Source organism: Anthonomus grandis, chromosome 2 (genome assembly GCF_022605725.1).
Source record: "Anthonomus grandis grandis chromosome 2, icAntGran1.3, whole genome shotgun sequence".
In the NCBI taxonomy this organism is placed as follows: domain Eukaryota; kingdom Metazoa; phylum Arthropoda; class Insecta; order Coleoptera; family Curculionidae; genus Anthonomus; species Anthonomus grandis.
Genome location: NC_065547.1, coordinates 32,457,638 through 32,471,927, shown reverse-complemented (window position 1 = coordinate 32,471,927; position 14,290 = coordinate 32,457,638). Strand labels below are relative to the sequence as shown.

General features: G+C 33.0%; 1 protein-coding gene across 1 annotated transcript in view; it reads left to right on the top strand.

The window, feature by feature from the left end:
• The window catches only part of LOC126750690 (E3 ubiquitin-protein ligase TRIM33), an 88,453-nt gene that overhangs the window by 7,601 nt on the left and 66,562 nt on the right, over window positions 1-14,290 (top strand). The window contains exons 4-5 of the mRNA XM_050460386.1: window positions 4,757-5,064; window positions 13,826-14,034. Of these exons, the coding sequence (XP_050316343.1) occupies window positions 4,757-5,064; window positions 13,826-14,034 (517 nt within the window). The remainder of the gene's footprint in view (window positions 1-4,756; window positions 5,065-13,825; window positions 14,035-14,290) is intronic.

Below are 14,290 nucleotides of genomic sequence, written 5' to 3'. Positions count from 1 at the left end.
GTCAAAATGTATTGTGATGAAGGTTTGCTTATTTTCATCTTTTTGAAATGTGGTAGTGGTTTTTTAGTTCAATTTTAAACTTGTCTTCTTATAAATACAGTAGACTCGCGTTAATGTGAACTCAAAAAATTTCGACTTAGTTCGCATTACTGAAATATTCACATTATGGAGATTATATTAAAAATAGCTAAAATTAAAATAAAAAGGAACTACATTGTACTTTATTTATGTTTGTATTTATTTATAAATTTATTTATTACAGTTTTATTTAAAAAAAGATGTAATTTTTGTTTGCACTTTTTTTTGCGACAGGTTTAAGGCTACAGCCTTTTTTTTCTAAACCTTTTAGTGTAATAATGTCCTTTATGTCGACATAGTTTTGATTGGCCCATTGTGTGACAATTTTCAAGGCTGCAAGAGCCTCCAAATGCGTAACTTTTTTCTTGAAAAGTTAATATCTCATAGTCACTATCTTCTGAATAATCGCTATCGAGATTTTCTTCCACTGCGTCTGTATTTTATTCCTCAATGTCTTTGGGATTATAATCAATCTAAAAACAATCATATCTCAATGAAATTCTAAAACTATTACAGACTTTCTTCTTTTAATTTCCAAAAATCGAAAATTAAAAGGAGTAACTAGCACTAAATAATACCTGTTCAATTGTTTGAAGCAATGTAATGGTTTCATTAACTGCAGCTGCTCTAACATCATTTTTCCACATCTCTTTTAGTCGAGCTAAAGGTAAGTCATCCTCCTCCAAATTTTTTCCCAAAATATTATTCCAACATTTTGAAATTACTGAAGGCTCTATTTTTTGCCAGGCCATATGCAATTGCATAATAGCATCTCTTAAAGTTATAACTTTTAGGGCCTCAGCTACTCCTTGACCCTTTGATACAATTGAACTTAATAGGCCTTTTCTGTAAAATAGTTTGGTTATTCGCAAAACATTTTGGTCTAATGGTGTAACATTTGGGGGCATGTAGGCAACAAAAATGTGTCCATCAGAAGTTTTTAATTCTTCTGCCGGTGGATGCGAAGGGGCATTGTCTAACAGGAGAACGGCTTTTAAAGGAAGATTTTTGCTTTGTAAAAATGATTTAACCTAAAAACCCAATTAGTCTTAAAAAAATTAAAAAGCAAACAAGACTTTCACTTACCTCTGGAACAAAATGCTTAAAAACGAATTTTTAAAAATTTCCTGCGTCATCCAGGCATTTTTAGTGCTTTTATAGATGACTGGATTATCAAATCCTTTAAAACATCTGGGTGATTTTGCTTTTCCTAGTACTAAAAGCGTTAGTTTGTGTGATCCTGTAGCATTTGTGCACCCCAAAAGAGTTATTCTTTGTTTAGCTATTTTTAGACCAGGCGCCGTTTTTTCAAAAATTGCAACATAGGTTTTATCTGGCAATAACTTCCAATATAAACCCGTCTCATCTGCATTATAAATTTGATCTTCACTAAGATTAAGCTGCTTCATCTTTTTTATTAAGCCTTCAATAAAGGGATTTACTTAAGGATTAGATTTTGAAATAATTTACCGGGAAAGGTTAAGTCTTTCAAGTAGCAGACAATTTCGATATATATCTTAGTTGACAAACAAAATATCTAGAAATCTGCATTAAGACAAACACCTGCTGCGGTACTCTCTAACTCGATAAACATAGAAATAGACAAGAAAAAATATAGAAAGAAAATATCATTCTATGCGCGATTAGCACTCGCTAACCTTTTCTCTATGTCACTCGGCATCGTTCGCCCTTAGACATGCTTATACTACCCAATCTACAAACATTAGCCTATTTTTATGGCTAATGGGATTTTTCACAGCCCACAATGTCAATTACTGAAATGTTATTCCACATTATCGATCTTTTAAGTAATAAGTATGCTTTGTTATTGTTTCTGTTTTCATCCTATATGCTTAAGGGATGCCGATAAGGAAAAAGTTTTCTTATAGATTTTTGAAGTAATTTTAGGTATCAATAAGACGGCGAATTTTATGATGGATCCTGCTAAGTTTATCTTATCTGTTTCCTAGTGTGTATTTATAATAGCTTAATATATTTTCTTTTTTTTATTTAAATATATTTACTATTAAATTTATATTTTAATATTTGTCTTAAAATATAGATTTAAGATAATAATATTAATTTTGCCTTAGAAATGGAAGAGAAAGAAGAAACGATTGAATTAAAGATAAAAGGATTATATACAGGGTGCCTCCGATTAAGTCGGCACTATTGGTATCTTTGTTAATATTTAAGATACAGGGTCGGTTAAATTAGCAAACTAGTAGGATTTTTTCTGTTGATTAAAATGGTGAAAACAGAAAAAAAATTGAACATCGCGTTTTTGAGCAAATGTGAAAAATGTACTTTTGTTAAATGGAATCCCCTGTATATTTTTACATAAATCAAAAGATAATAATTTTTCTAATAAAAATGTTTATTTACACTAATAGCCTAAACCTAAAAATAACAAAGTTATAGCGATATTAATAATTTTGTCAAATTTAGGCAAGTTGGCTTTGAAATAAATAACATTAAGTAAAACTACTAATTTACAATAAATGCGTAAAAACATCGCCATCTTGTTCAATACATTTCTGAGCACACTTAAGCACACGTCTTGTAGCTTTTAAGATTGATCTTCTATCTATTGATCCAATTATTTGCCTAATATGTGTTTGAAGTTCATCAACGGTTCTGTATTTTTTTTTATACTAGAGGGGTTAGGTCTGCTGACCTAGGTGGCCAACGAATCGGGCCACGTGTCGCAATCCATTTATCGTTAAACAGTCTATTAAGTAATATTCTTACATCATTTAGTTGATGGGGAGGTGCTCCATCTTGTTGAAAATAGATTTGTTGCCGCCTCTCCAAGTTAACATTATCCAAATAATCTTCCAGCGCTCCAGATAATATGAGATCAACATATCTCCTTCCAGTCAAAGTGCCATCATAAAACACAGGTCCTGTTACTTGGTTTCCTATTAAGCCGCACCAAATGTTTATACTAAATTGATTTTGAAGATTTCTGGGATCAGTAAGGAAAAGATTTTCTTGGGACCAATAGTGTACATTTTTACGGTTAAACATACCTTTGTTTGAAAAATTAGCTTCGTCGCTCCAAATTATACGGTTTAAAATATTATCATTAGCTTCATATGCATTACGTAACCAGTTGCAAAAAGCAGGTCTTCTTTCGTTATCGCCAGGCAACAATGTTTGTACTGGTCGATACTTATATGGCACAAATTTGTGTTTCTTTAAGACCCGTCAAATTGTTACTAAGCTCACACCGTAAGCTCTTGAACATCCTCGCTTACTATAAATTGGTTCCTTCTTCTAGTTCTTTTAAACACGTTTTCGTTACTTCTAAATTTTCTGTAGAGAATTAAAAAGTATCTACGGTTTGGCAAGTTACGAGTCTGGAATCTCTGGCGGTACTCTTCTAGCGCTCTGTCACTATTTTTTCGACATAGGTACAAGGTAACATTCTAACATATCACATTTTTCAATATGCGTAAAAGGCATTTTACTAATTTAGATTTCACAAAAATCACAATCTTTGCTAACATGTAACTGTCAGTATTTCTTTATTTAATAAAATCTCTACGGCTACTGTCATTTTATTATTGAAACAATGATTTATTTGTTTTGGTCTCAAAAAGTTCAAGGCCAACTTACCTAAATTTGACAAAATTATTAATATCGCTATAACTTTGTTATTTTTAGGTTTAGGCTATTAGTGTAAATAAACTTTTTTATTAAGAAAATTATTATCTTTTGATTTATGTAAAAATATACAGGGAATTATATTTAACAAAAGTACATTTTTCACATTTTCTCGAAAACGCGATGTTTAATTTTTTTTCTGCTTTCACCATTTTAATCAACAGAAAAAATCCTACTAGTTTGCTAATTTAACCGACCCTGTATCTTAAATATTAACAAAGATACCAATAGTGCCGACTTAATCGGAGGCACCCTGTATATATAGTATTTTAAAAATTTGTGAAGAGTAATAAAACCCATTTTATTCCCTTCTGTGGAATCACTGAGAATTTCCCAATTTCGGGGCGTAAATAAGCGTGGATAAACTATATGATCTTATAAACTTAATGACCGTTTTAAACCTGAAAAAAATAGTTAACAAATTATAGTTCACTCAAAGATATACCGTTGATCTTTTGACCGCAATAAAACCCTAATTATCTGTTGTAACCAAGTGATTTAAGTAAGTTATTTTATGTGGACTTTTATGGTTTAACATTTTCTAATAAAATACCATTCTTTATTTAATTAGTTTCATTTAAAATCACTTTCAATCCGACCCTATTCCCTTTATCACTTCTTAAAAACGTTGCTCCTTGCACAATGGGGTTTAATGGTCTAATATGAGAATTCGTTTCGTCCCCACAACAAAGATAAATAATTTTTTTTCAATGTACTAAAAAGAGACGAAAGTAATAGCAAGCTCTTTCTATATTTCTATTCCGAAGGTTGCCGACGGCAATCCGAACTCTACCCGATCGAAGCCAGTTGAGATTGAGAGTAGGGTTTAGACTTTTTTTCTATAATAGAAAGAAATTTTCTTTCTATCGAGTTAGAGAGTTCGCTCGCTGCAATGGGATGAACTTGTGTTCATGAAAATTTTTAAATAAACAGCTATTAATACCAGTTATAATATAAAACATACGTACTTTTTATGGTAACAATTTAAATGAGTCTTTTCCAATTTTAGACTGACGCAAACGATAAGCACCCGGGGCAAACACCTGGTGGGCAAACTGACCGAGGTATGCGATTCCAAACAGAAAACGTTGCAAGAGAAAAAGTTGGCCTTGGAACAACTGTCGAAAATGACAGACCACTGTATCGATTTCACCCAATACGCCTTAGATAATGGGAGCGACATGGCCCTGCTCTACAGCAAAAAACAGGTTACGGAACATTTGAAACGGATCAAGTGTAAAAGGGCGGACATACCGAACCCGGAGATTCCCGTCAGAATCCATTTGGCTTTGGATAAAGTGCCGGATTTAATAAAAGGTAAATGAATTCATTGAGAAAGGTGGTGTGTGTACTTATAATACTTGCTATTTTTTTATTAATGATGATAATAAATTTTATTCAAATCTCTGAAGAAATAATCAGGTGACTAAGGGAAACAAATCTGTGAGTACATCCAAACAGAAATAAAAAAAAAACATGAATTACTTAATCATTAAATTGAATTATTGTTTAAGATAGCACATCTACAATTTGCTCCTTATTAACCAATAATACACAATTAATCAATACACATATAAAACTATTTAATATCCAAGTAGCAGTTAAAAATGTAATATATATTTTTTGGATAGAATATTAATGATACAGCTTCAGACTACTGCAACAAATTATAACATCCTACTAGGATATACATCCAGCTCAGCATGTGATGTGAAGTAAGTAGAGAGCTTTTATAATGATTTAGATCCGGTACTAGCATTGACAAGAGGCCACGAAATAGCCATTCTTATGGGCGATTTTAACGCCAAGATTGACAAACGAAAACAGGAGAATATTATAGCAGACTACGGTACACGTAATGATATAATAGCAACGTTCTGCTTAGAATACAACTAATAATTTCAACATATTCTAAAACTTACCAAAATGTCGCCTATATAATAAAGATCTTCTGCAGATTTACCCGGAAAGATTGTTATTAAATAACTACACTGAATAGAGACAAACTCGAAGACGACGAGAGTATGAAATCCATTGAATAAGAGCAAGATGGTGTGGAAGAAATGTGGAGCAAATTCAGAGACATATTGAAAAGAGTAAAACAAGAGGATAAACTGTTAAATAAGTTGCAGAGTGATAGCAAAAGCAGAGTGGCATACTAAGGAATGTTAAGAGATTAAAACCCACAAGGCAAAGCACAACTTGTTTAATTTCCATAAAAAAAACTAAACAGCAATAATTGATTGATTCCAACCCAATATCTAGAAGACCAAGATCAAAACTAAATAAGAGATATAGGTCAACAACTTGGTAGATGGAAATAATATATTGGGATGCTTTTTGATGATGAAAGATCAGGATGTGATTGATGCTACATCAGAACCACCAATTATCAAAAACGATAAAACTCACCAAAACTGGGACAGCAACTGGACCTGATCAAGTGAGAACTGTAATTATGAAACGGTTATGCGGTAAAGGAATACCAGCCCTCACCAGAATTTTTAACTCCATCTATGAGACCGGAATATTACCGACAGATCGGCTGAAATCAACATCTGTCATGTTCTCGAAGAAGGATAGAGCAACCAAATGTAAAGACCATAAACCTAATGAGCCACGTCTTAAAGGAGTTTTTGAGAGTGATACATGGCAGGCTACATAATAATTTCAAGAAAAAAATTGGAAACAGTTTGGTTTTCCGAGCACCTAGGAGCTAGAGAAGCGTTGTTCGATGTTTTAAAGATGTCTTGATGTAACCATAGAGTGTTCTTTTGCTCTATCGATTTCGAAAAGGCTTTTGCTAAAGTACGCCATGACAAGATGTTGCAAATTCTAAAACAGGGATGAAATAGAATTTGGTATAATTGCCAATTATGTATACTAGCACTAGACAACTGCAGTGCGTGTGAAACACCAACTATCGGATGAAATTATCGTCACCCATGATTTTCAAACTCTATTCAGGGGAAATGTTCAATAAAGCTTGTTACATGCAGATTTTGCCCTAAGCATGTAACATGGGATTTCATATAAATTCGGGCAAAAGTTTATAGGTTTTGCTTGAAAGGGTTGTGTGATTTACAGTTTTATAAATGGAATTTGGGGTTTGATAGTAATGCAATTTATTTTTTTTAAGGCTTTTGGGGTTTGATTATTTTTAGGAATGTATTTACCTACCCTATCCTGTCAGCACACCTCTGTGAAGTTAGTCGTATTATGTTTCCTTAGTCCCTATTCATGTACCTGGTGTTGGGAACTTTCTGACCTTTGATTTGTTTGTCAAGAGTTTCTATGAGGCCGGTATATGTCTGGGGTATGGAGGGACTTCTAGAGGGTGCTGTTGTGCCACAGATTGCGCTATGAGTGGAGTAAATAAGACCTTTTAGATGGTGATCCGTTAGTGTAGGAAAACTTACAAATACTTTCTTCTATAGCGGAATCATGTTGGGCAAGGTATATCCTAATTGATTTGAAATTGGCCTCCCCAGTTTTGCTTGCTATATTTCCCTTCAATTCTTTAAGTTAAGTTTTAGTAAATAAACGTGCCTTGACATCTGGTTTCTAACCCTACTAGCCGATTGACAGTGACTGTGATTGACAGTAATGACTATTGACACACTTGTTATTGTGGAGGTTTGGCAGCGTTGCTGTTTCCCATTAAAGTTTGGTTTCCATTTGGCGGATGACGGAGCGTCATAAATCAGGCAGAGCGACGTAAGAGGAAAATTGTAATTTCGTAGCCCCGTTGGGAAAATTTTGTTAGTTTTCCATGTTTTAGTATCCGAGCAGTATCATTTTGCTGTGGTATTGCGGAATTTCTATTTTGATAGAGTGAGGCTCCGCGTAGTTTGCACCAAGAGGCAGGGTCAGATCGTGTCGAAGAGAGAGAGTGACAAGTTCACTGCCAGTGTCACCTGTCATTGTCTGGTCGGTTGTCAGTTCCTTGTCCAGCCGGTAGCCATCCCGTTATCAGAAAGAACAGTCGACATTTTGTGGTTTTAAAGAAAATTTAAGTTCATCTTGCCGGTAATTCGGTTGAATGGAAAAATATTCCTCCCAAGTTTTCGGGTTTAATTTGATGAACGTCTAGTGGGAAGTTGTAGCCGAGAGGATTTCGGATTGACCTGATATTTTTGGATTTGGTCGGCTGCTCCCACACCATTTATGGGATTTTGAAATTTTCTAACCACAAAACGAGACTCTAGGCCTCCCTCACCACCTTAGGTATGTAGCAACATGTTGGTAATTGCCATAGAATTGATTGTGTGCTTATTTTACTGATTTTTTTGTCCTCTATTTTAGAGGGCTCTCCTTTTTCTCATTCTCTCCTCTATTCTCTGGTCTCTTCCTGTTCTCTGGTTTCTTCTGGTCATCCCAACACTGTTGGCAACCGGCTTAAGGGAGCCTCAACACAGCCTGGACTGAGCATTGTTGAGCATAGTGTTGGTTGTTGGTTAATAGGTTTTATTGCACCAACATACCATTAATAGGCTTTCAAATTCAAACCTTACCATTTAAAAGTTTTATTTAGATTAATGTGACTTGACTAGAGTTTGTAAAAGGTATTTAGAGCCAGTGAGGTATTGTGAATTAGGCTCCAAACATATACTTCTTGTAAACAACACGTGATCACGTTTTGGATTTTCTCCTTGAACAGTAGTTCAGTGCGGATTTGTTTTTTTTCCTTACTAATTCCTCGCCTTAAGCATACCTCAAGTAACTTAATTCTTTTATCAATTTTTTTTATTTACTTAAAATTACTACAGTATTACATTTTGAATAATCTAATACATTTTGAATATCTAAATTTAAATATCTCAGTGGAATTTAATTTTTTCTATATGAATGGAAGTGACTATGTAAATTCTTGGATGATTATATCAATCTGGTGGACCTATGGATTGTTATTTGAGTTTTTCCCAAATTATTTTCAGCTTTTAGGATCTAGGTACAAGCATAAATATAGGTCATCATTTTCTTGATTAAGGGGGGCTTATATTACCATCATAATATATCAGGGTTTGGTGTAAAATATTTAAATCAAGTGGCGCTCTTATTAAAATTTCTCCACTGTCTAAAAGCTGGCGGCCACCAAATCTCTGAATCTTTTAAAACAAAATTTGCTTGTCTGGACTTAGTAATTTTTTTTGTGGTTGGATAGTAGGTATGACTCCCACGGGTTGGAAATAAATTGGTTTGAATCGAGTTACGCGCTACAAGCTCTTACTGATGCCACTCAAGGAATCAGTAAGAGCAAAAAAAATTAACGGGATTAACGTAAATAATATCTGATACCATGATGACATGTTTATTTTCACTGATAACGAAAAAGTACAAAACCTAATGAATATGGTAACTGACACTTTTGGCTACTACACAGTTTGGCTTAAAACTCAATACTAGCAAAACAAAATATATAATAATTAGCAAAGAACCAAATATTGGAGATGACGGTATCACGGTCAATGGCACAAAGCTGGAAAAAGTTCATAAGTTAGTGTATCTCGGCAGCAACATCATGTTAGAATCAGCAGGATTCAGAATGCAATGACAAGTCAAAAAATAGTTTCATAAAGTTATTTATTCAAGAAAATATTAAATTAGAAAATATAATAATGATTATACAATGGGCTCCGCGAGACTACTACATTAAACAAAATATACTTTTAAAGGCGACACATAATATTTGCTTAATAAACACTATTGATAGAAGGCCACTAACTATTAAGAGATTCCACTAATTAAGGGAATGCTTGAGCCACTTTTATGAAGATAAAAAGAGTGATAACGAGTAATGAGTTGACTTTGAAGTTGCTAATAAAGATGGTACGCTGCTATGTGTTTAAAGTAGTTTTCTTGAACGGTATAGAAACATTGATACTCACCGAGATAATGCCCAAACTTCAAGAATCGTTCGACATGAAAAACACTAAAAATAAGTTGGATAGACAGAATTAGTAACAGCATAGTTCTCAAACGCATGGCCGAAGATTAAGAAGTAGTTAAAACTATCAAATATAGAATATTTTGGTCGTATCATAAGACACTCGGAGAAATATGAAATCTTGTATCTGATTATAGGGGGAAAAGTCATAGGTCTGGGAACATCATGGCTAAAAAATTTAAGGCAATGGCATGCAAATCTCCAGTCGAACTTTCCCGAGCAGCTATCAATAGAACAATAATCGTCAACATGGCCAACGATCGTTGAACAGTTATGGCACCGGAAGAAGTAATTTTACTATGTTTAGTTCCTGAGTTTAACGGGAAGTAAAATATACATTTTTGGTAAGGTATATATTAAAGCTCTGAATTTTTGATATTTTGAGGATAATATCATTTCCATTCAGAACTTGTCTAGTATTTTGACAGGGGTATGTAAAATTTAGATAGGTGGTATTGAGGATTTTTACTCAAAAGCCTAACTACAACTTTCAAGTAAAATTGGTCAAGTTGCAACATCTTGAATAACTCTCTAAATAAAATAGCCAAAAAGTATATATTGCTTTATTAAGCATTAAGGCTGCAGGATGGTTTTACTCGTTCCTTCCCAGTGCTGTAAGTGCAGTAGTGTAACTTGATTCTGCCAAGGCCTGATAGATCATTCTGAAGGTCTTTTTGCATAAATTTTCTTAACTGACGAAATGTATGTGCCACTTTAAATTTTTATCTAAAATGTTCACTTTTGTATGTTTTTTTTATTTTTTGACTACAGAGACATTTAATGTAGGACTTTTTTACAGTCGTTTTCGTGCAATAGGATTTTACTTAATGTAAAAGCTGTTTGTAAGCCTACAGACAATACACAATAAGGTTGATTTATCTGTATTTAATGTTAAATAATTCAAATTAAACAAAACTTTAACCTTTTTCATTGAATACTCCATTGCAGCATTTACATCTTTCCAAGTTTTTCCCTTAATTAATAATAGAAAAGAAAATTGGTCCAAGGACTGTTTTCTAAGATACACCATATTCCACCAACTTTGGTAAACTGACAGATCCATTTGCCCTGTACACTTTGGTAACATAACTTTTTAAAAGATTATAAGAGGGATTCCACTGTGCCGAACGCCTTGCCAAGGTCTAGAATAATCACCATGCACTTTTCGCTACAGTCAGAACATCGTCCAATCTGTTCTGAAATGCAGTTTACCACATCTTTTGTACACTTTTTGTTTTTTTTTTAAAATCCAAATTTAAATTTTGACGAAATATTTTTTTTGTAAGTCTAAATTTCACGCATTTCTCCATTATTTTTGAAAGATTAGTGGTTAAACTATGGATCTGTAACCAATAAGAGCTTTCTTGACTCCTGGTTTAAGCAGTAGAGTTGCGATGAAAATCTAGAGTACTTATTACTTGGATCAGCTCTCATTTTGCATTTTAGGTTTGAGAAATATTAAGCTTGAGCTACTTGAATGAGTCGTTGGCTTTAAGTTACTTTGCTTTGGATTTATGATATTACCTGCCATCATCTTCTTTAATTTCTACTTCTTTATTGTAAATAATAGTTCTGAAACTGTTTTCTTATATTCATCTTAGTTGTTTCTTTAACCACACTCCAGACCTGTTTTTTGTTGTCTGTATTCTGCCTGCTTGATAGAGAAATAGTTATTTTTGTCGTATAAATTAGTTGTTAAAGGTTCTATCACTTTCTTAAAATGAAGATTTACCAGCTTCGGTAGTTTTAAGCATGTCACTTCTCTTTTGGTAGATTTGATTAGACGGAGAGTAATCCGAGGTTGGTTTTGTTTTCGAAGCCATTTCCACATCAGCTAATTCGATTTATTTTTAAACATTATTTTTGATACATATTGAATTGCTATTTTTGAGAAAAAAATTGTCTAAGCAATATTTGCTTATTTCTCTTCCTTGTCGGTTTATTAATCTGAGGAGTAAAATCATATTGCTGCATTATGTTTAAGTAGCTAGAAACATTTGTATTGTGCAAGTTCAAAATAATAAAGTTGTATATCTCCTACAAATATTTGTAGTTTTTGACCCTATATATTAACACTTATAATAATATTAATTTAACTTATTTGTGTTGGATTTTGGTCTAAAAATAAAAAGTAGAAATAGATATAACTTATTCTAACACAAAAAGACCATCTTCAAACCAAAAAAAAAATATTTTTTTTGTTCCTACAACCCATTTTAAAAAGTTTGGAATGGTAACTTCGCAAGCAAAAGCTTAGCGATGGTCGAAATGTCTTCTCGTGTTTACACTTGGCATTTATGAATTTCTGTGATTTTTTTTTAGTTTTTGATTGAAAAAGAAAAAAGGTCTTATGTGAGTGTTGTTGTGAACTGTTTCGATTTGTTATTATGTTACGATGGTAAAAACTTCTGCCGCACGATCGATACTGTCATAACATCATATTAAGGGAGAACCGTCATCATAAACGTAGAATAGGAGATCATAGAAACAAAGCTAAATGAAAACTTGAATGTGAAGTGGGTGTGAAATACAATAATCTTTATATTTTTAAATTAATTTTTTTTTTAAAATACCCATTTATTAATATGCTATAAAGAATTAAAAAAAAACTCGTTTTGTCCATGGTTTTATTAACAGGACTGATTTTATGTCTTGGCAGAAAAATTGCATAATTAAAAGTTATAGTAATATGTTAAAAAAAGGCATAAAGAGTTCGTAAACGGTAATATTGTTTATATTTAGAGCATAATTAATTATTAAAATATTATATTAAATATTCATTATAAATATTTTTTGACGACGCCACTGGTGAAGATTTCTTGTGTGCAACGTTGCGATGTTGCTGCCCTTTTCTCTAATATACCTTATATACATTCATTTAATTTTGAATATTGACTTCTTTTATAGAGTATTGAAGGGGGAATTTGAATTATTACTCATCGTTTTTTGGGAGGGAGAAAACCTTCTGTTTTCTTTTTTTTAGGCACTGATTTTGTTTAGCGCGTTGAAACAATTAAACCACAAACTTCCTCTGTACTACAAATTTATTTGCATAAACCAGCAAACAATCGATAGATCGATATTTACTCTTTGCAGCTAAGACGCGAGATGACCCTTGACTCTTGAGAAATTTTTAATTGAATGCCGAATTTTTCTCCGTTACGTCGCCCCTTCGCTACTAGAGCAGGTGACGTACTTAATGCTGATTGGTGCGCCAGGGAATAATAACATTACCGAATTCTTACTATAATGAGCAATTCTTACTATTATCATGCGGCGTGGCGGCGACCGGAAAGAGATTCTAAGAAAGGCGGCAGTTTTGATGCGGTTTTTTGCGTTTTTTGCGGTGGTTGATGTTTTGCGTTAAAATCTATTTTAAATGAGAACTGAAAATATATACCATGTGAGATCATTTCGAACAAGTATCTTATCTTATATTTTATTAAAGGGAAGCATCAGTATTGTTATACTGTCAAAATAATAATAATAAAAATATACATATATAAATATACCTTATACTGTCAAAATAAGTGACAACTTTTTATGATATTATGAAGTGGTTTTTTTGCCAATTCTACAAAAGCATTTGGTATCATTGCATCAGAGATGTTGCAAGCAAACAAACTGCCCATAGTTCCACGATAAGGTTAATTCTCAATGTTAAAACTCTCAATGATAAAACTGTTTTATGATTTGAGTATCACACCAAAGGTTCCAAGCAGAGAACTATTGTTATTATATTGTTTAAATATTGACTTTATTCTATCTGAACTTGATATGACTAAGTATTTTAAATGGAAGCACACAGCAACATACATACATAAGTTAATTATGTTTCCAATTAAATTTTCAATTGCTTTGTAATATTGGTTTCCAAATAAACAGTTTTTTTAATAATATTAACAAATTTGTTATGAGATACTTTTTAGTTTCCCTAGTGGGCTCATAGATTGTTTAAAATTAAATAAAGTCATATAAAATTTTATTTCAATATGGGTGTTATCAAGTATAAAAGCACTTTTTTTATTTAATTTTCATCTAACCCTTCAACAGGATTATCATCAGGTAAAAATACCGTATTTTATTCTAATGGTGTGCCTTGCAAATCTAATATTTATCAAAAACGTTTAGTGATGTCGACGATCGGTCAGATAGTGGTGGACGGACGCGTGTATCCCTCTCAGGCAACTTCTCCGGGGGTGGCCGCTTACCCGCCCAACCAGTCGCCCAGTCCCCAACTGCGACCGCCCCAGCAACAGTCGCCCATCAGTCCGTTGGTGCAACAGCCGTCGCCGTCCGGTTTTATGCAGAACCAGCAGCAACAACAGCCGCAGCAGCAGGTAATTTTTTTTTTATTCGAGTGTTCAGTTATTTTCTTTTTTTTTTAATTGTATGCTTTCGATCAGTGCCAGGCTTATCAGGTATGCTTTAATCAATCAGTCTTTCTAGTCTTTGTGACAAACTATAATGAAAACTAGTGTTTATTTAATACAATATTATTATTTATTTATTTTTCGTTCAATTATGAAATCCATTTAAGCCACCTTTAGGATTAAACCCGCCTAATTAAAAATGGATGTTATGTATACACTAAAG